Source organism: Pseudomyrmex gracilis, unplaced genomic scaffold (genome assembly GCF_002006095.1).
Source record: "Pseudomyrmex gracilis isolate BER0280 unplaced genomic scaffold, ASM200609v1 scaffold_5, whole genome shotgun sequence".
NCBI classification, from domain to species: Eukaryota; Metazoa; Arthropoda; class Insecta; order Hymenoptera; family Formicidae; genus Pseudomyrmex; species Pseudomyrmex gracilis.
The window spans coordinates 133190-160688 of NW_018020589.1; the positions used below are offsets into that span (position 1 = coordinate 133190).

At 40.1% G+C, this 27499-nt stretch overlaps 1 protein-coding gene across 1 annotated transcript; it reads right to left on the minus strand.

The window, feature by feature from the left end:
• Positions 1-3278: 3278 nt before the first annotated feature.
• LOC109857257 lies at positions 3279-27499 on the minus strand. The gene is made up of 8 exons (XM_020433411.1): positions 26220-27499; positions 12044-12540; positions 8911-11731; positions 7547-7667; positions 5372-7459; positions 4677-4863; positions 4294-4542; positions 3279-4203 (listed from the first exon to the last, which is right to left on the minus strand). Exons 1-8 carry the CDS (start codon positions 26227-26229, stop codon positions 3640-3642), a joined length of 6537 nt encoding a protein of 2178 aa, XP_020289000.1. The 5' UTR covers positions 26230-27499; the 3' UTR covers positions 3279-3639.

Consider the following 27499-nt stretch of genomic DNA (forward strand, 5'->3'; position numbering starts at 1 on the left):
CACGAACACTGTATGTTCATGGTACAAGGTATAGAATGTATAAAACGTATATGTGATGTATAATGTAAATAATATGTAAAGATGCTGAAATAGAATTAAAATGCATCACGTAGTATATGAATTACATTTGACCAGAGATATGTTCTGAAAGTATAACGAAAAAAATATGTTAATCAGAATATTATTTATTTAAAACTTAATATTTATTTGTGTAAAGAATTCGGAAAAAATATAAAAATTATAATATAACAGAGAAATATGTTAATCATGTCTTTATTTAAAAAATAAATATATATGTATACGTGTATATTTTATAAATATACAATGTGCGTATTTTATTTATCATAATTAAAATTTTGTTAAATTAAATGATTGATATGCGATTGATCAAATGCATCTCAAATGCTCTTTTGAAATACATTATTTCACTTGAATGAGTATAAAAACTTGTTTGTCACGATGACAAGTGTTATAAGTTTACGAGTATTGAACCTTGTAATAAAGATGAATAAGAAGTTTCCTGAGAAAAACAAAAAAAAATATTTAGAATTCTATATATGACTCGTTGACATAACACAGCGACAATAATTCAAGATGAGAAGTTTTCTAAGTTGCAAAGTTTAGTTCGATCAATGTGACTGATTGTGATCTCATATACGACATATATATATATGTGTACACAGCGCGTCAGGAATTCGAAGAGTAGGCGCGGGGGATCGGAAAGCAAGCGGGCCGTACGATTCGTACGGCGCTTGTTGGCGAGCAATAATATATATATTATTATATATAACATATATATATATATTATATACATATATATATTATATATATGTGTGTATATAATATATATTATATATATATATATTATATACATATATATATTATATATATGTGTGTATATAATATATATTATATATATATATATTATATACATATATAATATTCATATATATGTATATAAATGTGTATTTTATATATATATACTTTACTATATATATATGAAACAATTATATACATATAAAACGTATATTTGTGCGACCACGTTCCAAAAAATTCGCAAAAGTTTAGCGAGTGCATATCAAACTCGACTAACAATGAATATTCAAGTCAGATAACATCATGTGCGCATCAAATTTGGAGAAGTAAGATAATTATTTTTAAATACACAAAAACTTTTTTCGCAATTTAAAAATCTCTTTTTATATTTAAGATTGTTAAAAGCAACATGATAATATTCAATCAACATGCTTCAACATGAGAATGGAAACGATACATCTGAAACGCTTAAATTTGAATTTGGCCATTTGAATTTGAATCGCGACTACGTTCAGTGCGCGCCGGTCATTGTATCGTGCGGTTAGTTACGCGAAAGTTACGGCAATTTTAATCGAATTTTCGCGCGCACCCGTACTGTTGAACAATTAAAAATGTTTTGCAAGTGTAATTCTTCATATCAGTGTGATCGTGTAAATGTTTCTAAAGCTGCTTGAAAGAGACTTTGGCCGTGGACGATGACGCTCGAACGGTAAGTCTGTATAATACCTCTAACTTATACTACACCATTGTCAAATGATGCGAATGAAACGCATAGTCATCCATCGCCAGAGACGGTAAAATGTCGAAAGAACACGATTTTGATATGTAAATAACACGAACGTTCGTGTATATACAAGTTGGAAAATACTTTTATCGATGACAACACACGCCTCGAAAATATATTGTAATATAAATCTATAATTTTTGAAAAACGTACATTCTTTCGAAATCACATGTAAGTACATATGCAAGTAGTCGAGAGAGTATGTAACGCGTAATATTTTAGTCTCATGTTTCCGCGCGTAGAAGAAGAATTGCATCATCTTTTGTTGCAAAAGAAGTTGCAACTTTTGTTCTGAAAGAGAGAGAGAAACGGTTATCTCTTTTCTAATCTAATTCAAACGCAAACTGTTGGCTTGGCGTGTCGGGTATACCTACAACGTTTACACGTATCTTGGAAGCTCATACATATAAGTTTAGCGGTTCGAGAGTCGACAGAATTACGGATAAGATATTACATCCAAAAAATGCTACGTTTAGACACTACGCTATACTGATATATCGTTTTACTCACAATCACTCAGACTGGACCTCATTGTATACAGTTGTGCGGTCGTTCTATTATCTTTATTTATCTTACCCCTCAAGCACATCTAGGTACAAATTGTGATAACCGGATTCTGATTATGCGGTATAGGAAAGACATTATTTCGTGCTTGAGTGAGATATTAAAACTGCGTTACATTAGATAAACGGTTGATTATACGATAAAGTAGCTGTCGCTCATGGAAGGTAATGTGACTTCTTAAATGTCTTAATTAGGATTACACAACACAGCGAATCGATCCCTCAGATCATGTGTAACGATATAAAGTCAATTTAAAATAACTAGTAATATCAAGTAGATTGATGGAAATTTTCATATGTCCAGCAATAGGAATTGAATTAAACGTGTCGTTCAATTTGGTTTCAAGGAAATGTTTCAAGAGAAAAACTAAAAGAACGTTTATTCAGAAATCACTTAAATTTGCAAGTAATCTGAGCAACCGATACAGCTTCTGACTTCTGATTTCTTAAAACTACAATAGAGACTTTAACATGATTTCTCGTTATATCATACATAAATATATACAAACACATTTTTTCTTATATCAACAATAATTCTCATAATCGTTCATACTAATATCATACAAATATATATATATATATATAGAGATATATATATATGTGTGTGTGTGTGTGTGTGTATATATATATATATAAGCTTTATATATCAATTTGAAGTATAATATTAATTTATATTAGAATACTCTTCAACATGTTGAAAGCAACATTTGCATTTTAAATATGCACATATCAAATTACAAATCACATACCAGTCCATTGCACCTTAAGGTTGCCATAAGATACACTCTTTGTGTATAAATATCATAATCATTAGTAAATATCGAGCTACGTTTTCTTTTTCTTTCTTAATTACATGTTATATGTACCAGTTTCGAGAGGAAGAGTGTAGTTTTAGGGGAGGATTACATCGCGCTTTATAAAATTGACTGTTTGCACGAACAGACAACTAGTGTATTGGTACCTGCAAAAGAGAAACATAATCGAGACGGTGCTTCCTAATTTATCTCGTTATGTACATTAATATTTTCAATATTAAGTTTTTTATATTTTTCACATAATTTTTCTTCATAAATTTTGTAAACATTTTCCAGAAAGTTACATAAAATATTTAATAATAACAAAGTTATAATAACTACAAAAAAAAGTAAAAGTTATAATAATAACTACAAAAAAAGTAAACACGCTTTGCATGCGACGTTTAACTTTGCAAATATTTAAAATAAATTTGTGTAACTTTTAAGAGATTTTTTTCAAAGCGCTACACGCGTCATATTCTATCGTATCATCTCTCTACCGAGATAGTATATTTTTAAGAAATAATCGAAACTTTAGATTATCTGTGTGTGTGATATATATATATATATATATATATATATATATCTTATATATAGAATAATAAATTATATCTGCGATTTCTCTAAGTAATATGGCAAACACCATTCAGAAACTTGTTTAGCATGCTACATAGTTTTGGCACTACGTGTCTTCCATCTTCTGCCTCTTATGATCCTCCCTAACCACGGATTCTTCCGCACTTGGTTTCTGAGTATTCTCTTTATCTCTACTACATTTACCCGTGCTCCTATCCCCGTGAATATTTGTACTAGACTCTGTTTCAATGTTATGTTCAACAAAACAGTGTACCTGTAACTCGTTTACAGTACGCATAGATACATGGCAAACTTGGCACTTGTATGATTGTAAATTGTCTTCCGCTCTTGTGTCTTCCGTCGAAACAACAGCCGGCATCGGTCGCTGCTCTTTAACAGGGAAAACGCGTCTCTGTTGACCGAACTGGGGACTGCGGAGGCGAACGTCGTTGACGGCTTTCGTTTCCTCGGTAGCGATTGGCACGTGATATGATCGAGAGACGTCCGCGTCCGTCGCTTTCATGTACTGCGCGTGAAATGCGTGCTGCGATATAGGTTCGCCCTCGTCCGATGAGGTTTCGCTGCCGCTTACGACCGGTCCAGGCAGAGTTTCCGTGTCCCACTGCGCGACCTTAGCGGGATCCTTCTCGCACAATCTTTGAGCTAACATCTGTCGAGAAAAACGCAAAAATCGATTTTTATGTTACATGTTCTTCGTCAATTGTAGAAAACAACTGCGTGCATCAACTTTGTTACAAACCTTCAAACTATTAAGACTATTATCACAGTCCGTAGTGTCAATATCGTTCAAATTGACACCCGACCTTTCCATCTCCGCGTATGTTCCAAATGGCAGCTTGCCCAAGCACTCCAACTTCATTATGTGCATCTTGCTACGAAGATGCTTGGCCAAATGGCCGTGTATTCTGAATGCCACTTTACAATCCGTACATTTGAATGGCCTGGGATTGCTAGTAGTCGCCGCACCAAATGTAGAAGTCATACTGACCTGTGGGTATAATATAAATTTTTATTTTTAGAAATTTAAGCGTATAATGTTTTTAGCACTTTTGTGTTGTTTACAAACATGTAGCATTGTTTGTGTTTTCGCATTGGGAAAATAAAATCAACTCGTCGATTTACCTTATTGTGATGGGATACAGATCTCTCGTGTTTTGTTAAGTGACCTTTCGTCCGGAAGGAAACTGCGCAACTTTCACATCTGAACGGCCGTTCAAAATAATGAATGTTGATATGCAATCGTAACTGACTAGGCTTGTTGAATATCTTGTTACAAATTGCACATATACTTCTCCCATCTTCTGTAATACTGTAATCAGATTCAATGGTCTTGAGCACTTGTATATATATATATATATATATACGACCGAAATTATTTTCAAATACAAAAAAAATAAATAAGTAAATATATAAGAGAGAGAAAGACGAGATAAAAAAGAATGTTGATATTTATGAAGAAATAAATATTCGGTAGAACTCCATTTATTGAAACAAATTTTTGAGAATAACATTAATTATCGGAAAGATTTACTGAGCTCTTATTATCAAAACTGCTGTCAAGCGTCAGTCCGACTATATATAAATTTGCGTAGCGCCAAATTCTTTTAACTTTAGAGAATATGTAAATACAATATGTAAATACATTCAAGGTTTCTAATTTGATGACTAGACATTAGTTAGATACCAAGCGGCGTTTTGAGATAAATGGAGTTTTCTACTATAATTCAAAAAAAATAAAAAAATAAAAAACAAGTTTATATTAACATATATGTATAGACGTTTATGCAAAACTTTTTTAAATTAAGAACACTGCTCACCTAACGTAGTTAGGCGGCGGTCCGCTCGACGGTTGTAAAAATTCTGCTTGCGGCTTCGGGTTTCCCATATTCGGCGAAGGCGATCGAAAATCCGGCCCGACAACTATTTTTCTAGCTACCGTGTGTTTTATACTGTCCGGTATATTTTGTTTCTCCGCATTGTGTTTCGTATCGTAGTAGACAATTCGTATCTCTTGAGTATTTCTCGCATCGACGTTTTGCGGTTTGCCAGATTCGTGCATGGATGGTTGTATTACCTCGTAGTTTGCACGATGATCTGAAGATTGCGTTCTGTATTCCGAGAGAACTCTTATGTCACTGCTTGGCGGTCTATTATCTGAATTTGTTTGTCGCATTTCCATATTTGTCGACGGCATAAGCTCCTGAATAACTTGCATATCGTGAGCGTTGTATGCCGCCAGATATTCACGGCTAGGTGGTCTCATTTCCTGTCCGCGCATTTTGTACTCCATCTTGTACTCCTGCTGACTCGGTAGTCTCAAATCCTGATTTGGCGTTTTGTATTCCTGACCGGGCGTTCTAATCTCCCTACTGGGCGGTCTCAAATCGAGATTTCGCGGACTATGATTCTGTATTCGCATGTCGCTATTTACGGCTCTTAATTCGTGATTCGCGGATCTCATTTCTTGGGTAACAGGGTGGCATTCTCTGGGTCTTTCTATTTCACTCATCATCTTCATCGCGAACATGGGATTTCTGTCAATGTCGTTGTTCACGTGCATCAACGGCGGTCGATTAACGTCCATATTCAAGGATTTTGGTGAATGTCGCTCGATCACCGGTGTATTGCGATGAGATGCGTCACCAGAATAAACCGATCTCTCTACGGAACTGTTGTTCTTAGTTACTGGCAAATTGTATTCGATATTCGATCTTATACCAGCAAGATCGTTAGTTAAATTGTGTTGCTCAAAATTTTCACGATTAGAAACCAGATGATTGGATTGCTCTTTATCTTTGTGAATATTTTCATAGTCGAACGCTCGTCTTTCCATCGCCATGTTGTTTTGATAAATCTTCTCTCTGATCTCCATTTTGATGTCGTCACTTGTATGCTTTGTCATATGTTTAATCCTAGATTCCATAATAGTGTGCTGCATCTTACTAGGATCGGTGTACGTCACTGTTGGGACGCCGTTGCAATCTACGTGTCTAGATCTACCAAGATCCTGATGCCGCGGATAAGTCTCTCTTTCTTGTACCTGCTTGTTGTCCATTTTAGTATTTCCTACACGATACTGCTGTTTGATTTTGCTGTCCATTACGTGTCTCTCCGTGAGATACGCTTGCAACATGTGACCTTCCGCGTCCGGCTTCCATTCTCTACCTTGTATAGGCAATCGTTCCATCGTCTGAACTATCGTTTGCAACAGGACCGGTTCCGAAACAGGAGTCAGAATATCTGCAGGTCTAGCTCTTTGCGGAATCGGCGAGGGTAGCAATTGCGTTGTCTGTTTTAACGTGAGATCTATAGGTTGAGATAACTGATGAGGTGATTCAGATGAAGCATCGATGACTTCTTCGACCTCGAAGTCAGCATCGTCCTTCTTTGACGATTGGATCACGCTGATTCTCGGTTCTTCTGTCGAATTTCGAGTCGACGGAAAGTAATAACGTTGTGGTACCTCGTTTTGGACGGGAGCCGTTCCTTGCGCAGTGACGTTTTGACTGCTCACGACCGATGTACTCGCCACAGTAGACACGACGCTCGCTATGGTAGTAGTCGATAAAGTCGACGACGCGTACGGATACGTCGTGGGTCTACCAGACGGCAGCAGACCCGGTATTGTGTTGGTCGTGTTACGTTGCGAAAGACTCAACAGGCTTTGAGCCGCTTCTTGTTCTTCGTTGCCAGACTCTTCACTTTCCTCACCTTCACTCTCCTCTTCTTCTTCCGAAGATTCCTCGACATTGCCCCCTCCAGTCGCGGCTAGTCGTGCAATAGCTTCCTTGTCAATATTTTCATCGCAAACCGTTGTGGGAACTGGTACCACGCCTAATTCCACGCACTTCTTATAGTGTGCCTTGGACTTCATATGCTTCGTAAGGTTGCCCTTCGTTTTGAAACTGTCGCATGAATAATTTAAACTGTGATAAATTGAAGACCAATTGAAGACAAGCTAACAGAGTTATCATATATTTTCAAAAACTTACCTAAATGCACAATGCTTGCATGTGTATGGTCTAACGTCTGTATGGGTTCTGATATGTTTCTTCAACATAGATGGTTTTTTACAACGAATTCCGCATTCTTGGCATACATATCGTCCCCGACCTTGCGTAAAATATGATATAATTAAAGATTTACGTTTGCAACACTACAGTTAAAAATAATAATAAAAAAAAGAACAACTTTAATAAGATCTGTTTCGAGCAATACAAAAGTTCTTAAAATTTATTAATCAAGAGGCAACAAGAATGTTGCGAATTCAATTTTAAATAGAAACGTTTCGGCCCTCCTCACTTGAGCCCTCCTCTCAGTGTATAATATAAAATTAGTAATTACGCCATATTACATGAATCGAAACGCAAAAGTATATAAAACGCAAACGTAGTTGAAGAGCTCGGTGATTAACAATAAACACAGACGAAGAAAACAGTTTACATTTAGAAAGTTAAGAATCAAACATTGAACAAAGCAAAGGCAACGGTTTATACGTATAAGTCCCCGCTACTGTGACAAAGTCGAAGTAAACAAGTTTGTTAGAATCCAAAATTTGAAAGATTTGATTTCGTCAAGTAAATTAAAATACGAGTGGCCAAGCAAATCAAGTGTCATTTATTAAATTTAGACCATGTGATTGTTCTACTAATATGTATGTATAGTCTCAGATATCAGTCTTTTATAAAAATTAAGATCATGGTCTAAACTATAAGTATTGTCCCAGTTAAAAGAATGATTAAATTCAAGTCTTATGTTTAGAAATTATTGATAATTGTGAGGATGTCTTATTAATATTGTTTTTATGTTCTTTAATTCGTGTTTTGTGTTGTCTTTTAGTCTGTCTAACGTAAGATATGCACACAACAATTTATATAATCAATTTTATAAATTATATTCGTATTAAAGTCGTGTGCAGTGAGAGGTCTTTGTGTACTTTAATAATTTTATTCAATCTATTAAGATATTTGTGTAACCTACAATGACTTCAGCTTTTCTGAAAGAGTGTTGCTAATATTAGAAATGTTATTAATATAATGGTAAAACAATTAAATTTCTGTCTGAACTAGAAGAGTTGAAGTCAAAAGATTTATCAAGTTTCTTGGAAATAAATTTTTTAATTCTAATATTAATATTGTTCTTAAAGTTGTTCTTTTTTTTATTATCTATATTACGAGCGGATTTCTATATTTTTTTATATAGTTAAAAATATTTATTATAATATCTAAAACATGCAATGAGATTCAAAGAAAGAGAAAGGCCGCAATACAGATTTAAATCCTTGAAGCCAGTCTTTATATATTAATCATTTGGTGAAAACGACAGTAAAAACAAAAAATAATATGTTTTTCCTCACCTCTTCCGCGCACATACGTATAATCTTCATTGCTCTCGAAGCCTCCGTCACATATCTTCACTCTCTTAGCTTTCTCTTGCATGTCATTTTCCAATCCGCTATCCGGACTGACAGGGGTGGTTGGTCTTTGTGAAGAATGTGTCAGAATATCTTCTTGCTTTTTCCACGCGGTAGTGTAACCGAGAGGCCTGTGCCGCGAGTCGTAGTGCGCCATGTCCACGTCTGGCGGTGTCTCCTTACATACCTTCCAATTGGAGTACATCGACAAACCGTGTTGCTGCGTAACGTACATCGGCTGCGGTCGATTTAAAGTGCAATAGAACAGTCTGGTGGAACACTTAAGTCCCAGATATGTGTAGGCGTGCCCGTTCAGATACAACTGACCGTACGACTTCTTAGGTCGCGGAGTTTCGGGACTGATGAGAGGGAGCGTGTTAGCCGTTGGTGTGATCCCGTGATGCATTTTTGCTGTAAACGTACCGGGCTTCAGTGGCAACGATGTGGGCCTTAAGAACTTTTTAGAGTTAGTCGCTTCCTTAGCGATATCGCCGCTATTTTTCGGCGATTTGGCCTCAGGCTGTTTGTCCTTAACAACTAATTCTACGGAAGTTTTTGTTGGCACTTCTGTTTTGGAAGAATCTAGATTTACTAGTATCACTGACGGCGCGTTATCGGCCTTTACCTTGGCCCCGTTAAATGAATATCCGTCCGCGTTCTTCGCCCATCCACGTTCGTCTAAAGCGATGCTACTCTTCAATCGACCGTTTTCGTGAGGAGATAGATCGTATTTGGAGATTGCAACATGCGTGTCTACTGGCGCTGCCCTGCCGGCGTCTATCTCGCTGACACCCCAATTGGACGGCCTCTTCCTACTTTCTGAAATGTTTTTCGGTGAGTATCTCAGTTTGCTATAAGAAGAAGTCGTCGGATCCATGCCGTTTGGATAACTAAACGTTCTATCCAACTTTGGGCTCTTGTCATATGTAAATTCTCTTCTCTCGCGCGGGCTTTCTAGGTTTTTGTATTTCACATTATTCTTGATATGACGATCAAGCTCTGCCTTGCCGATCTCTCCACCGGTAGGCGTCGACGGCATCCTCGCACGATACTTGTCCGTCGATGTCTCGACCTTGACACTAGGAACTTTAGGACTGGTCAAGCCGCTCTTCAGACTGTCGCTGTTCGGAGTTTTGAAACTGATTTTTGCCGTCTCCTTCGCCGGACTAGCCAAGTCCAGAGGCTGGTCCAGCATGGAGGAAGCATGTCCAGACAACGGACCCGGCATGCCGGGCACCGTACTAGGTTGCACCTTCACCGGACTAGCCAGATCTAGCGGCTGAGGTACCATGTGCAGACCCGGTACACCCGGTATTACCTTGTAATTGGCTTCGCCGGCTGTTATACTCGGAGATATGTCTATGGTTGTACCGGTCAGCGTGTGCGGTCCGGGCATACCAGGTACATAAGGTATTACTTTACCGCCGTGGAGAATACTAGTGACTCCCGCCTGTCGCAGTGTCAACGGATTGTAGGCAGTGATGCTCGGCAGCGGGTTGAGAATGGGAGGTTCCAACAGGTTATAGCAGTTAGGCGTTATATTCGGGGTTGATATGTTCGGTATGATGGGCGCCAACAACTTAGGCGTATTGGGTAAGGATATGGAAGAGCTAGATGTACTGGCCGACGCTGGTGTCGACGGTTTATGCACCATTGTACCACCCGAATGTAGTCCAGACCTCACCACGACCGATGTTTCCGTAGTTATGCATTTGCCGTTACTCAGATGCTCGTTAGTAGGCGAATTGTTTTGCCGCGGCTCGATCCTCATCGTTTTCGTCTCACCTGTATTGTCAAGTATCCTCACCTCGCCACCGAACATCTGTAGCGAGTTTGGACGTGGATACTTGCTGAGCTCTTCCAATGATCTCAAGCTTGTGGGAACGAGATCTGTTCTTGGTTTCTTGAGGACCGGCGCGTACGCGTCGACTAGTCTAGTGTTGCCTAGCAGAGGACCCGGCGAGGGTAATGGCTGCAAGGTGCTGTAATAGTCGGAAGACCTAGAGTCGAAGTCAGAATCACGTTTTTCCAACTCAGTCTGATAGTCGGTTCCTTTTCGAGGGCTGCCGACGCCCTTACAATAGTATCTACGATGTGTCTCCAAGTTGTCGATGCTAGTGTAAGGAATATTACAACTGGGACAGAGAAAGTTCTCCACAGTCTCCGGCCCGTTCGTTACAACACCGCGAGTCTTCAGGAGGAGATCCTTGATGATCGAACCTTCAGAAGTTGGCGTATCCTCTTTCGCTTCTTGGGCGCAACTGTCGCTGTAGCAACGTTTCCTGCTGCTCGGAGAGCAGCTCTGCTCTACAGAAGACAAGTTCAACGGTTGATGCTCGATCGACTGCTTTGTCTCCACCAGACTCTGCTGACGTTGCATCAGTTTGTGCAAACGCGGATCCACAGCCTCGACGATCGCCTGATTGTCCGTGATGATCTTGTCGATGTGTTCCTGCAGCTGTTCCGCGTTTGGTTTGACGGAATTGGAAGCAGACGTAGTAGTGGAGGGAGAAGAGGAGGAGGAAGAAGAAGAACTACTGGAAGAACTCGGAGATAAGGAAGACGATTCGGTGTCGTTCAGACACTGCAGAGCCGTTCGAGCTTGGAACTTCGGTTTGTAGATCTTACCAGTCTTCACGGTCTTCAATGCAGCGGTTGATACCGTCGTTGTCGTCGTCGTGGGCGTCGACGCGGGAGGCGGCGGTGGTGTACCAGTGCCATTGCTAGCACTGTCCGATAGACTTATGTCGGAATCTTCCGATACCTGCAAAAAAGAGCGTTAAATTGCCGTGTGTTAATTAGATGTCAAGGTCAAAACAATGGTATGAAATTTTTATGTAACACACATCTTATTTATTTTTCTTTAACAGTCTATATGTCACACTCCAAAATTATAAATATAAAAACTTGCAAACTTTAAGACTTGAAAATCACAAACTTTTCCTTTGCATTATTATTCAATATTAGATAACATTATTATCTTTTATAAAATTAGGATAATTTGTATAACACACTAAATGTTTCTATACTTTTTATTTTTAATAATTAATGGAATAATTGATAATATATAGATTACCTTGTCGCCTTTCTCCATCTTATGTGCGTGAGAGCGTGATCTGCGATGCTTGTACAAGTTTGACTTAGTTTTGAAGGCAAAACCGCACGGTAAGCACGGATAAGGTCGCTCGTTTGTGTGCGCCCTGATGTGCTTCTGAAGTACGCTCGGTTTCGCGCAGACCAGCTTGCAGTACGGACAAATATTAGCGGCCTTCCTGGACTCGACGGTGGGCTCGGTTGCCACGGGTTCCGGAGAAGTCTCGAGCTTGCTGCCAGGCTCTTTTGAAGGCTCCTTGCTGTCCTTCTCAGCGTCCTTTCTCTTGGGTGTCTCGATAGGGACGACGTTGTTCGCCGTGGCCTCCTTCTTGGGCTCGACGACCTTCGACGTGACCTCGGTCGTCGCCATCTTTTTAAACTTCTTGTGCAAATATTTTGGTTCGCCATCGTTATTGTTGTTATTGTTGTTGTTGTTATTGTTGGTCAGCTGTGGGTCTGTCATCGCCACGGTGTGGGTCTCTGCGAACAGCGCGGCACCAGGTACGTTTAATCACTGCCGATTGTCGGGAAAAAAGAAGCGAAGTGAAGAAGAGAATGCGAAAGATCACGTGCGACAGTGGTCCCCGGGTGGTGGTCTCTCAGGTGACTCAGACGCGAGAAACGGACGTCGTCGTACGAACAAACGAACGACGACGACGACGACGACGACAACGACAACGGAGGGGAAACGAAGGTGATTCACGAAGGATTCTCCTTACTCCGCGCGAATCGCCGAGACGATTCCACGAAACGGACGCCAATTAATTCAATATTAATCGCCGATTGTCGATATAAATGTGAATGTTGACGATGGAAAGCAAATGCGTAAAAAAGTCCCGACGTAACGGATTTACAGAAGCGATGTTTTTTTTTATTACGTGAGAGGCGACTTTACGTAAGACCGCTAATGACGCGTCTAATTTACAGTGACGATACTCGTTCGGGAATATTTTGCACGTGGCGATTGTACATAAGGAAAGCGCTCCAAGGCCGATCACTGTTCATACTGTGTACCTACAGACGATGGTGATTGAAAAATTCTAGATGTCATTTGCCTCGTGACGTTTCCACAAATACACAGATGATACTCTTGGTATCGTAGGTGTAAGAAGGAAAATATGAATTCTCGTTTAAATGCGTTTGCATTACGTTTTATCGATTAGTTTAATGATTGCTTGACGAACATAAAATAATTGATTTGCGTTAAATCACGGCCAAATCATCGAACATTGTTACATCGTTATTGCATTAAAATGTGTTTCGATTTGTTCAGTTTTATTTGTCCATTTTTATTTGCACGATAATGTTACACAAAATTGCACATACATGTGATTTTTAATTTCTTGTAAATCAAGTGTAGTAGATTAGCAGTATTTGATATAAAATAATGATATGGTATAAAAATAACAATACATCAGATATATTTACAGCAATGCATGCTGCATTCTATTTTCACCGATCGTCCCTCGACTGACAGTGCATCTATTTTCGCATTAATTAACTTGATCGTACAAGGTTGAGAGAGAGATACAAGTATCAAATTTATATACGAAATTGCATACGCAAACGCGAGAAACGCACGTGTGTTCACTTTATAGCGATTTATAGCGTTTAACACACAAGGAAAGTGACTCTGAAATTATTCTGCGGTACTTTCGCGAGCGGGAAAATACTCTCGACCGTGAATATAACCGCTAATAATAATCTGTCAATAGATATTTCTCCGCAGCAAAGAATAGTCGAGCCATGGGTTAAAACCGGTGATACCCACGTACGGGGAAAATAGCGGCGACGACATAAGAACTTGAAAAGGAATTTAATTAAGAAAATTATTCACACGCATATGCGTAAGATATCTTTGCGGCATGCCAATTTTAAAGAAATTCGCTTTAAGCTACGCATTGTTCTTACGATATTCTCAACGAGAAAATTAAAAACAAATTTTAATTATTTAATTATATGTTCTCAGCTTGTTGAATATTTAAATAAAAAAATTAAGGAAATGGCAATAACAAGCTAACACCAGATGTTCGGGTACAATTCTTTTATAATTCTAAGATTTTAAAAAAGTTTTAACAAAAACGTTTCGATCCACTATGGGATCTTCTTCATCATCTTCATGTGATCTTGAATAGATCATTATTTTTGTAAGTTTTTATTAAAACACCGAAGAAGATCCCATAGTGGACCGAAGTGTTTGTTAAAACTTTTTTTAAAATCTTAGAATTATAAAAGAATTGTACCCGAACATCTGGCGTTAGCTTGTTATTGCCATTTCCTTAATTCTTTTTACTTAATTATTTAATTATTTATTTTTAATTATTTAGATTTAAAAAAATTAACGAGGAACGAACGGCGGGTCACAAAAAATGTAATTTTAATATGCTGATTAAATATTCAAATAAATATGCATCAATATCGTTAAAGAGATATTTTGAACACGTTCGAGAGATTGCGGGGATTGGTTTAAACGCAATTATAATCAGTGTGTTTGATATTCAAGGCGCGACAGGTCGTCTCTGCAAAATTACGCGGCAATATAACGTTACGAAAGTGGAAGAAGGACGAGTTTAAAAGTTCAAATTCGTTTACGCATAAACAAAACTCTCTCTCTCTCTCTCTCTCTCTCTCTCTCTCTCTGTCGTGATTATGTTTTCATTTATAAACTGAACGATGTTTTTTTCCGTTTGACTATTGTTGTATAGTCGATCGACAATTTATTGGGTGTAAAATTGTTTAAAATTTTACACTGTTCTTCGTATATTCTTGTATCTCTCTTTTACTATAATGTTCGCGTAGTTAGAACGTCGACCACAGCTGACGCCTCCGTTACAAGTCGAACTTGATACAGTTGATTAATCTGATGTTATCGGCACGCGCCGCAGTTGCATGAAGATCTTTTGAGATCAAAATCTCCATTCGCGTTTCACGAGAGATGCAAGTTGCATAATCATGCGGAATTACCGAAACAGTTACGCTCAAATTCCGTATGTAAATATTATTTTGTAAATATTGTTTTCATTAAAATTTATTATTACCGTAAAGATTTATCGTGTGCTCTTAATTTTAAGTATCTTAATTCGTTCTTATACTTAAACTTGAATTTAAAACAAAATGAGTTTAACTCATTTCGCACAACTGAATGATTACTATTGAAATTAGTATGGGAATCGCAATTTTTATCTTATCTGCGTCTTGTCACCACTATCGTGTCGCAAAGAATAAGCATCGCCGTGACTGAAGGTTCACGTCGTTTTCTACGTATATTTTTATAGCTAGCAGAAATCGCTGGCCTTTTCTTGGACATCACTTTCGCGGTACCGTTCGCCGAAGTGCTCTGATAATTTTGGATCGCGCTATTTATACCCGCAAACACAGGGGAGAGAGAAATAAAGAGAAAGAGAGTGAGAACGAAGCAGAGAAAGAGACAAAAAGAAAGAGAGAGGAGTTGGCAGAACACAAGCCAACCTGATTCGTCGACGGAGACATTCTTCGCGGAAAGTCCAAACGACCAGACTTACGTCGACGGTTCATTTGGCAGCGGTTTTCTCTGAAGAGGAACGTCGGGAAACTACCGTTTCCGCGAAGCTTTCGATTTTAGAGTACGCCTGACGCACGACAATTTATGCGATTTTGCGAGAAGAAAGAAATCGCTCGTTTAATCGCGATCGCGTTAATTGCAGCTGTTAAAAATTACGGCGCGCATGCCGAGTACAAATTGACCGATCCGCGGATGAAAAAAGCTCCTTTTATAGACGACACGTTGTGGGAGGATACGCGTGACGCAAACGCACGCGCAAGATACGCGCGAGAGTTTCACATTAAGGTGTTCTCTCTCTCTCTCTCTCCTCCGGCCAGCGACACAGCGGCGGCGAATCCGGCGGGAATGAATGAAACGACAATGGCTCGCGCGCTCGTCTTGCCGTCCAGTCCATTCTTGTTCCGCTCGCAGTTCTATGCCTCTATATCTGCGTGTGCTATACTGCGACGCGGTATCTACGCCGTATTATCGCAGGATGTTTTATGAGTTACAGCCGACCCAGAAGTTCATGCGCGAGGAAACTGAGTCATCGACATCAACTCGCGTGGCTTTTGCGCGCGATCGCAAATTTACATAAGATGCCTTGTTATAACAATACGTGGCACGATATATCTACCAGTGTGACTTTAGAGAGACAGGTACAATAGGTGTGTCTGTAGGTGTGTGCATCGCTGTTTTAGTGAGAGAACATTGTGAGAATGTTCGAAGTAGATTGTGTGACTCATACTCCTCGCGCAACTGCATTATAATTTGCAACTTGGCGATTGAAAGTTGAAGTTTTTTTCAAAAATGCGTAAAGCTGCGAAGCAGAAGAACGCTTATAGTCAACGAATATTATTTTCAACGAGATTTATTTTGGAAATTTTGATCAATTAAATGACGAGGAATATATAGCTTTTGACACAAACTTGCAGTTTTATAAAAGATTCTTATTTTTATTGAATATAATTCAACTAAATGATAAATATACTTATTAGCATTTACAGAGAGTATTTTTCTCTGATTTTTCGATTTGTTGTATCGTTACGCGCGTCGGTGAATCGAGGCTGATAAACGGACTGACATAAGGGGAAGGGAATTATCACATCGACGGTGGTTTACCCACTCGAGTTTCGGTTTATTCAATTAACGGCTTCTCAAATATTTGTCTGAAATTGCAGCTTGTTATCGAAGTTATTCGTGCATTATGCGCGCCATGTTCACGAGAGAATCGCCTTGTAGCGAATATACTTCACACAAAACAAGTGTATGGCCACGCAATAAAATACGGTAAGCTCGTATATGTGCGCCCGTGCGCGCGGAGTCCGATGAAAATGGGTCATGATACGTTTTGTTTGCGTTTCGAGCAAACGCAGATGCAGATTTCGGCGAGCTACACTTGGCCGTATAAATAAAATACGCCGCGGATATTTCTCCGAATAACGCGCTTGAATAACCACCCCCGCGCACATCGGACGTATTTAACTTCATGAGAGATCACAAACATAGAAACGAAACATAGAAAAACACCGGCTAGAGACCATTCCTTTTTTTGTACACAAAAAACATTTTCTCGCGTGTGTAATATTTTACCTTTCTTTATTTTACTTTAATAAATACGGGAAAAAATCTTACATAAAAAATAGAACCTTATTTAAAAGACTTATCTATATATATATATATGTGCGGTCTTTTTTTGGTATTTCAATTGACGGACTCGTCGAATTTTAATTTTATTTTGACGTTAAAAGAAAAATCAACTTTGACGTGACCTTATCCCGCGCTTATTCGACATTTGATATTTTTCATCTAGAGTTACTTTCAATTTACGTCCACTGTGAGAAATAACTCGAGGAAAATCTCAACGCCGTTTTACCTTTTAAAAGAAGAATCATTTTCGCCTCCGTACACTGTTTTTTTTTGTTTTTTTTTTTTTGTGGCAAATTCGCGCTTTAATCTTGTTTCGACAAATGTAATACTTGCAAGCAAGCGCGAAGTCGTGCGTACACGTGTGTCGATAAAATTTCAAAAATTAAAATTCTACGATACAAAGATCAGCGTGAAATAAACCTGCCACCTCACTTCGGATTGATCGAGGTGAAAAATTACGGTTCAAAAATCCTTGCGTGCTGTTGTGCACGTAAAAAGTTACTTGTGGATTCTCGGGACGTAAAGTTTTATTTTCGGCCGATGAGTTTAGCGATTTCGCCCACATTGCCCGTTTTCGCCGGTTCGAAAAAAAAAAAAAAAAAAAAAAAAACCGACGCGCCGGAGAGAGCCCGAGCTACGAGAGAGCCGGTCGAATCCCTGGGCTATTTTATTGATATATTGGTGTTATTATTGTTTGCCCTCTATATCTCGATAGCTCTCGCTCCCTGACCTCGGTCTCCTCCCTGGACAATGCATCACTACCAAGCGTACGCGCACGAAGATAACACACTCGCTCTGTGTATCTCGCCATATTTAGCCAAAAGCGAGTACAAGGCAAAATTTATGCACGGTTCACGCTTGATTATTGTATCTCTCTTGTGAATCATCAAATTGCAGTTCTATACACACGCCGGTCTTAAGATACACACAAGTAGTTTCTTATCGATTTACGCAAGCGTTAATTGAAGAGAAGTTAATATTCTATAAATTTTCGTTTGGCAATATTTTATTGTTTTAATAACGAAATAAGTTATGCAGATGTGTTGTATATTTAGGCTTAAAAGCTTGAGCGAGAGACCGAAGAGACGAAGCGTAAATTCGTACAAACGACCAATTGCAACCTATGAATAGTTCGTTCAGTCTGCCGTCGTACGTTGTATCAACGTACATCACGGCCGCGCCGCCCGTGTGCGGCTATATAGTCCTAACAATTCGTTAATCGTTTTATGCCGGACGCGTCAGACGCGTTAAACGCTCGTTCAACTAACCGCGACATAATCTTGTCACGTCTCAATTTTCACACTTACGTCTGAGCACGTCTCAGTAACATCGATTTTATCATTTGAGATTTTTTTTTTTTAAATTGTGGGTTTCAATTCTCTTTTGTTTCAATATATATATATACATATATATCTTGTGCGATATAATTTCGCGATAAAAATTAAAAGTCGCCAATTTGTTACTTTGTTGTGTTTACTGTTTTTGAAAGATCATTGTTTCCGTCAGCATGTAAAAATAATTGGACCTTTTACAATTCATTTTAATAGAGAGAGCGGTAATAGATTTCAAGTTAAATTAAAATCGTTATAAACAAGAGTGCACGAAGTTTTATATATATTTTGTTCCGCTTTTATTATTATTTCTTTCTTTTAATTCGTTCTGTCTTGCTCTCTCTCTTTCGAGATTAAAAATTTGAAACAAATAAAATTAATGTTTCTTGCGCGTAAATCAATCGATCGATCAATCGTAAGTATATAGACCCGTAACTTGGCGGGAAAGTACAATGCGATTTTCGTAATCTCAATTAATTGCGGTGCGAAACACAAGAAGAGACCGCAGCTCGTTCTTATCTGACTCAATTGATAAACGGGAAATCAGGTTTGAATGGTGTTACGCCATTCTCAGTGTGTTATTATACAACAAACGACGTCGATCGCTCCCCGCACCTGTATATTGAAGTCAGCGAATGCTCGGCATTCCGTCATATATATATATATATATATGTATGTGTGAATCAGTGGCGTCGAAACGTTATTGAATGCGATTGCGGAAACCGGCTCGGCATTTCTGCGACTTTCGCCGGTGAGATCGTCGATTTCTCAAACATCTTCGTTACCGAAGCGAAGTAATCTTACAAAGCGATGTTTCAACTTTTATTTAAATGTTTATTTTTAACGCAACAAGTTCCAAGTCGTTCAATAATAACACGAAAAAAAAAAACAAGCATCCGATCAGAACATTTCGGTAATTTATCGGAATCAATTATCCGATCGTTCAATATATAAATTTTGTTTAACCTTGCGTGCAATTCTCTTCCTCACCGAACGGATGGGGTTTGATTTAACTGATGAGAAAATCAATAATGGCAATATATAGTTTTCCGTAATGTAGACAATATCGTATTTGTCTGTACAACATTGGTAATTTTAATTGCTCGCTAATAGTATTTTAATGTACGCGGACGGCATATTTACTGTCACATTTATTGTTCATATATATCGCGAGATACACGAACGCGCCCGGTTAATTAGCGCTCGCTCGTTGTAATATTTTGCAGTAAATCGAATCAATGCCGCGTGGCGCAACGTTTCTTGCGCGTAAAGTGATCAATTTATTCCCTTGTTGAAATTTTATGTAAAAAAAAAAAAAAAAATTGCTAAAAATATTGTTACATAATGATGTAATCAGCGCATCCTAATTATAATAAATTAAAAAATTCTAATAATCAAAACTGTCATTAGCTGTATTTTGTTTTCAACTTGATTTCATTAACAATCATTCTCTCATTGTGTTATTATCCTTGGAAAATTGGATTACATCACAGAAGTGTGTCGTCACGGAAGCGAGGTTGGGAAACACTGGTGCATCGCGTAGCGGGTCTGCAGCGGCGCAAGCCAAGCGGAGCGCGCGTCGCTGCACCGGATGAACTCTTCGACCGTACGCCGGCCGTCGTTCCCTTCGTCCCGTCTGTCCGCACAGACTGTACTTGGTCGTACACACGCGCGCGACAGCGGCCACGAGAACGTTGTCGTACGGTGCTGCCACCGGCGAGGAAGTGGGAGATTCCCGCGACGCACAAGTGAGTCACGCGCGACCCGAAGCCGCGCGCGTCTGACGAAGAAGCGGCGTTTCCCTTCGTCGCCCCTCTCCCCCCCGCCTCTTCGCCCTCGTGCACACACCAGTCAGCCTGCTTGCGTCTGACGGAACCCAACCTCTTTCCTCCGCCGTCGGCCTTCGCGCGGCCACAACTGACGCACACAGCCGCGTGCTTCGTTCTCTCTCGGCTCCGATCGCTCGCGCGACCCGCGTCGCTCGGGGATTCCGCCCAACACGAACAGTCCCCCACCGCGCGCCGGCCGAGACTCGACACGAATCTACGTCGCTCTCGCCGCCGGTGAACGGGTGATTGGGTCACGCACCCCGTCGTGCGTCTACGTGCCCTAGGACGTTCACGGCCGTGTATCCACGGAATCCCCTCCCGGTGCTTTCCGAAGAAAGGAGACTCACTCACTCTCACACACGTATGCACACATGTGTACGCAACACTCCCTCCCTCCCTCCCTCTCTATCTCTCCAAGATTGTAATGACGCCACTGTTTTTTCTTTTCTCTTTAGTGCGCATCGTTTTTAGACTTTTTTTTCTCTTCTGACTCAATTTATAAATTTCTTGACGGATTAAATGCCCGATATATTATGTGAAACGTGTTTTTAGTTTCTATATATAGATATGCGATAAATGTATATTTACTCAAATCTCCCCGTATGAGACTCCGTAAGTTTCTCGGCCGAGTGAAAGTAAATAGGCCCGAGCAAGATTTTAATCTATCTGTCTGTCACATTACATCATTTAAACTGCGCGCGCTATCTTGATTTTTATTTCAATCTCACGGGGAGTCGATAAGAAGTCCGATAATTTAACATTGAGGAATGGCGTAAAATATACATGTGCGCGTTCGCGCGATTTTCCAGATTAATCAATATCTCGCGACCACGCGATTGAGTCATTCGGAATATTGCTGTATCAGGCGTGTAAACAATGTAAACTCCATATTTATCTTCCGATTCGTTTAATTAGATTCTATCATTGACAAGCGTGCCGTTATCAGCGATATTATCTTGATGTGTTGCGCTTATGACGCAAAGTACAAATCCAACAACGAATTCCTCGTATTTCATCGCAAATCACACACCGCGACGCACAGTTCTATGAATCGCAGATTCATCAAAGATCGTTAATCAATCATATCACGTATAATACCAAGAATAACGTTCGACATGTTGCGAACACGCTTCGGAATTAAGGGGAGAAATACATTTGTCGAGCAAATAAAGCGACACTTCCGCAATTCTTTCCACAAGTGTGTGTAAAATGGTGCGTTTCGCGTTTATCGCGGCCTTTTTTCCGCGAAAACGAGCAAATCGAACGAGAAACAGTTATCGATGCTTGTTGAGCGTGAACAATACGATAAGCTTTGATGGAATCAATCGCAGTAGCAATCGCGTCACAATCGATGGATGACACGATACGTTATATTATAACTGTATCTCCCGACCGTATAGTCGGTTGACGATTCGCCGCGCGTTCAAATATCAGAACTTACTTATATGATGTAAAATTAAATATAAATATAAATTAAATTAAATATAAATTTGTTTTTGCTATCAGGCGGTTTTTAATAATATACAACAACACATTATTGAGATAATGACAAGTTTTGTGTCTACGAATTACGTGAGCTTTTATTTGTACAGTTTTAAAATCGAAATAATTAAATCACGATTAAATCACGATTTTTTTTCAATAGAATACAATCTATATCTGTTGGAAAAATGTGATTTATGAGATAGTTTTTGTGTGTTTGCGTAGATAATTTTAGTTATTAGCCACACTCTATCGCGTTGTATGATAAAAAAAAAAAGGGAGAGAGAGAGAGAAAGAGAGATATCAAGTTCGAAAGATCACATTGTCGGGATGAAGAACCCAAAGAAGATACATCTGGCAAGAACGATGAGTGTCGTACAATCCTTTTAAGCTTATTACAAGACCGTAACAGGTTTATAGTATCGCCGGGCAAAGCGTAATGAAGTTCGCCGGATTTACGACGGGGGGTTGCACGGGCAGTTAAAGTAAATTTAGATAGTGAGTAAAGTAAATTCCATTGTATTTCGCGCCTCTGCCTTTTGCGGTCATATTTTAACCCCGCGCTGGGACACGGTTTTTCCATTTGACATATACATCTCGTCTAACTTTTTATTTCGGGAAATTCTAACATCATTCACAACTGATATCGAAATTTCGTTATATACATCGCGGGACGAACCAAACGTTGAAGAAAAAACGGAAATGTTAAAAATAAAATATTAACTCGCTCTTAAACTGTAAACTAAAAAATAGCAAAAATGCGGTTTTTTTATGTATGAATCCAATATTAAAAAAAAAAAACCTCTCCGAGTGCAACCCCGAGAACTCGGAGCAAATATTTGATAATAAAACACTTTGCGTTATTTTACGTAACATCTTTTTACCTCGTATGTGCGTTAATCGCATCGCAGTTTTCTCCGATTCACGTAATACCGCGTTTAGCAAAAAGCTAAGCAAACAGATCGAGACGCGATTGCGAAAAAGTAATTCCGCGAAAGGTGTCAATCGTCGATGCTTATGTCATCTCTTCCGCATAACGCGCACGCGCTCGATATAGCGCGGGAGATCGAATACCTTTGACAGATCGTCCGTAGCGAGCAATGGGTGGGGTGAGGGGAGGGGGGAGGAAGAGGGAGAATTCCACGCGAGAGCAATCAGCGAGGATTCCTGCCGGCTGACGAACGATCGTCTGACGTCTCCATATTCGCGCATAAAAAAAATATAAATTCCGGTTAACGAGAGAGAATCTCTCTCATTCGCGCGCTCGCTAAAAGCAATCTACAAAAAGAATGTCTTCGCACAAAAACAAACCATTAATATCGTCCTGTTGCGTAAAAGATATTCTTGGCAATTATTTATGTAAATAAATTTATGTAAATTACACTTTCATACACGTCATTGCAAATTACACGCGAATATATAAAATTTCTTAATTGTTTAAAATCATTTTACGAACGAAAATATAGAAATACCGCACCTTTTTTTTTTTGTACACGCAAATGTAAATCCCATCGCGTGTTTCCTCAATAGAAAGATCTCCGTAGATTGATAGCAATTTAGAAAAATAACACTTGTTATACACGTTCGAAAACGTTCGAAGCAGTAACAGAGAGATGTTTACGGAATAATAAATCCTCCTTCATTCTTCGTTTCTTTAACTTGTTCACGGACTTCCACGATCATCCGCGCGTGCTATTGTTTACACACAAAACAGCCGTCAAGTTCATCGCGCGTGTGTTTATACTTGTTTCAAAGAAACGCTAACAACAAGCGTTGTTGGGAGAGCTCTGCTATACTTGTCCTCGAGTCACATCTTATTTTCCTTCACTTTATAACCGCGTACATGCATATATCTATATATACATAGTCTTGTCATTGAATTACTTACAAAAAAAAAAAAAAAAAAAAAAAGTATCTTTTTTACAAATCTGTTGAGCTCGCATGTAGTTTTGTCTTGATATATTGCGAACCGCGTTATTCGAGCGGGAGTTCAACAATAACTCGTCAACAAATGCTAAAACAATTGTTAAAATTTAAAGAACGACGCGAGAGCATCTCCTTCAAGTTTTAGTGCGCTCAAGAGTCCCGAACGAGTTGCGTCAACTCGAGTGAATTTCGCGCAAAGTGCCATTCTTTTAGAAAATATTTGCGAGCATTGCACTCTGTGAATCGAGCTTGCGATTCTCCGGTCGAGAATCCCTTCCACGAATAGGCGACAAATCGAGAGAAATTCCGACGATCCCACTCGCGGCCGATTCCGGCTTTATACGGCTTGGCGGTCGCTTCGTCCGTCACCGTGTCACACCGGCTTGTGCTCGCTCGTTCTTCTCCCGTGTGTCTTCTTCTTGGCGTAGCGTGAAAATAGCCCAGCGTACTTGGAATATCGCGTGGCCTACGCGCTAAGCATGCTAAACCGGCATCGTCGTTCGACGCGGACGTACGTGCGTGCGTGCGTGCGTACGTGCGTGCGAGAATACGAGTGATCGTACCAACAAAACCGGCCATCGAACGCACCTCGCTGCTAGAAAGTATCGATAACTTTCTTTGGATATTCGCTTATTTACATACTAGATTTTACGGCGTGTCATCGATAAAAATATTATCTTTTGAGACAGTTTTTTTGAGAATAACAAATATTAATATTACATTTTTGAAATGAATGAAACAACATTCTTAGGGGAAGAACTTGTTTAATTAAATTTTTAATATCTACAAACTTCTTCTTTGTAACAATCGAATGTTTTGTAAACTGCGTGATAAAAATCACACTGGTTTTATTTTGCTTTTAAATTTTTAAATACTCCACAAAGGTTTTCGAATCGTACGTTTAAATGGTTACTAATATGTCAAAAGATTTCGAGGAAATTCCTTACAAAGAGAAGGAAGATTGTTCAGACCGAACAGACGGGAAGAAACGGCTCATTTGTTTGCCCCCTTGCGTGTGCATTCCAAAAATGATTTTTTCGCATCCGATTTTATTCTTCTACGTCGCGTGACTGTTTTCGAATGCGTTTTGGATAAATACTCGCTCTGCAACTTGTCGTGTTTATTTTTCAAAGTTCACACGTACTCGTTTGACCAGAGGTAACCGACCAGCGTCAGATATCAGAGAAGTCCGCGATTAATTATAACGGCAAAATGTTTAATCGCGGGTTATTTGTAATTTGCGTGCCGATTCTTTACAATCTAACGGATGATGATGAAATTTTCATTCAGTAATATTTGATCGACTTTATCAAAAGAAAAAAAAACTGCAAAAAAAAAATTATAAAGATTACACGTAACACACACAATATTTGTTCCTATTTTTACGATTCTACTTGCGATAAGAGATCAGAGACTTTATTTTTCACAGAACTCGCATTTTTTTTTTTTGTAAACAAAGCTGTTTCTCGTAAATATCGTTTAGCGAGTTAAAAATAAAACACGAGTGCGGGTTTGTTAAGAGATTAGTCAAGACTGCATTGCACACTTTCAAGGATGAAAACGTTTAGTCAACGGTGATAATGCCAAATGATTGCCGTCGATTATCTCTGTCTCTCTCACTCCGAATATTGAATACCACCGAGTAGTCTGGGGCAAAAACGTTTCTCGAGTAAAGACGTCTTATATCGCGTGCAATGCGCGTATAGTCGGAAGGTCGAAATTACTATCGCGTTCGCGATGCGCCCCCACACACGTGGTCTGATTTGCGATAAGAGACGAGGATAGAGAGAGAATAGCCTAACGCCCGACACGGGGAAACTTCGACGTAACGATCGCGGTATCTCTCGTAAATTTTTACAACGCGATCGTAACGCCGTTCACAATATACGGAACTGGTCGGGGAAGAAGCATCTCCAATCTCATCGTCTTTCTCTCGCCTGCGACTGCACTCGACTTTCCGAGTATCACGAAAACATGTTGGTATCGAGGCGATGAGATCGCAGGGAAGAGGAAGGGAACGACCGAAAAAGGAGAACGAAGTGGCGTCCGTTGAGAGGGAGAAAGAAAGGAGTCCGGAGTGGTAAACCGGGAGAGGAGGACGCGGATCGGAGAGCGCGCGGTCACAATGCGCGAATGAACAAGAGAGAAAGAAGAAGCCAGAGAACGAGCGGGAGAATGAGGGAGAGAGAGGAGAGAAGGAAAGAGAGGAGGAAAGAGAGAAAGAAAGAGAGAGAATGAAAGAGAGAGAGAGAGAGAGACAGAAGCACTGTTGTCGCATCATATCTCGCGAGTATACGGGGTCAGAGAGAGGAAAAGAGGGACAAACACGCCGCGCGCGCGGAGTGTAGAGGCAAGCGGGAAGGGGGTGGGGTCGGTAGTGAGAGGGTAAAGCGGGGAACCGCGGGGAGACTCATGGTTCACCTGTCGTCATGGCAACGCCGCTTCGCCGCTCACTTGTTACTCCATCGGCATAGCTCGGCCCTCGGCAGCGGTCCTCTCGCAGCCTCCGCAGGAATACGAACGCGAGTCACGATCCATCGCGTGGGACAGAGAGCGAGACGACGCCTCCTCTCCGACGAGCGCTCGTCTCTCGCCTGCTCGCCGCCGCGATCACTCTGCCTGCCTCCGAGGATCGACGAACCCTTCTCCTTTTCCGACAGATACGGCCGTAGGAAAAAAAAACAAAAAAAGAAAACAGAAAGAACAGTCGCGGAAAAGACACACAATCACTCACTCTCTCTCTCTCTCTCTCTCTCTTTCTTTCTCTCCGCCACTATAGTATCCACTATGCAGATTTATCACAGAATGCGCACTCCACTGCGAGATGATACACGCGCGCGTGTATATTTCGTAAATGTATATATCCTCGTTATGCTTCGGTTTTTTGAAAGTAAGAATCCGTTCCGCGAACAACTGCGGTTCCCAGGTGTGATGATGAAAATATATATGCTTGTTTTTTTTTTCTTCTCTCACACCCGCGAAGAAGAACTTAGAATTCGAACGTATCACAGAAACATATAACGCGCGGGGAAGAATTGCCGATTCGCTTCACTCGCTTGTCCTCCCGCCGCGTACTTAAGCCGAAGTCATCTCTTCTATTTTAAGCTCCGTATCCTCTATCTTGTCTTCCCCTCTCTTTCTCTCTCTCGCGAAGCGATATTCACGCACTTATCCACACACACGCACACATATATAATATATGTATATATATATATATATATACACGTACACAGAGATAATGCACGCACAGAACGAGAGAACCGTGCGGGCGGTCGGGCACTGTAATATATCGATACACGCACCAAGAGAGCGCGCGGCGCGACTTGTCTTCTCTCGTTATCCACTTATTACGAGCGCGTCAATCTGTTTGCTATGCAAATCCCGTCTGACCGGTGCTGACGTAGTGAAGCGACGACGGCAATGACAACAGGCTCGAAAACGGCACCGTTGACGGCGATATCTCTCTCGCTAATGCATACGGCCGCGCGCAGTTAGTCATTGCCGAGCGACATACGCAGAGAAATGTAATCGGCTGGCGCGCGATTCCACGGGGTCTCCTTATCCCCACCGCGTAGCGGCGACACGACGACGGCTACGACGATACACGAGCAGCAGCAACACACAGAGCAGGCACACACAACACGGCGATACTACCGCACGGTCACCACTACCATCATCATCGCCGCTACTACCATCGCCGG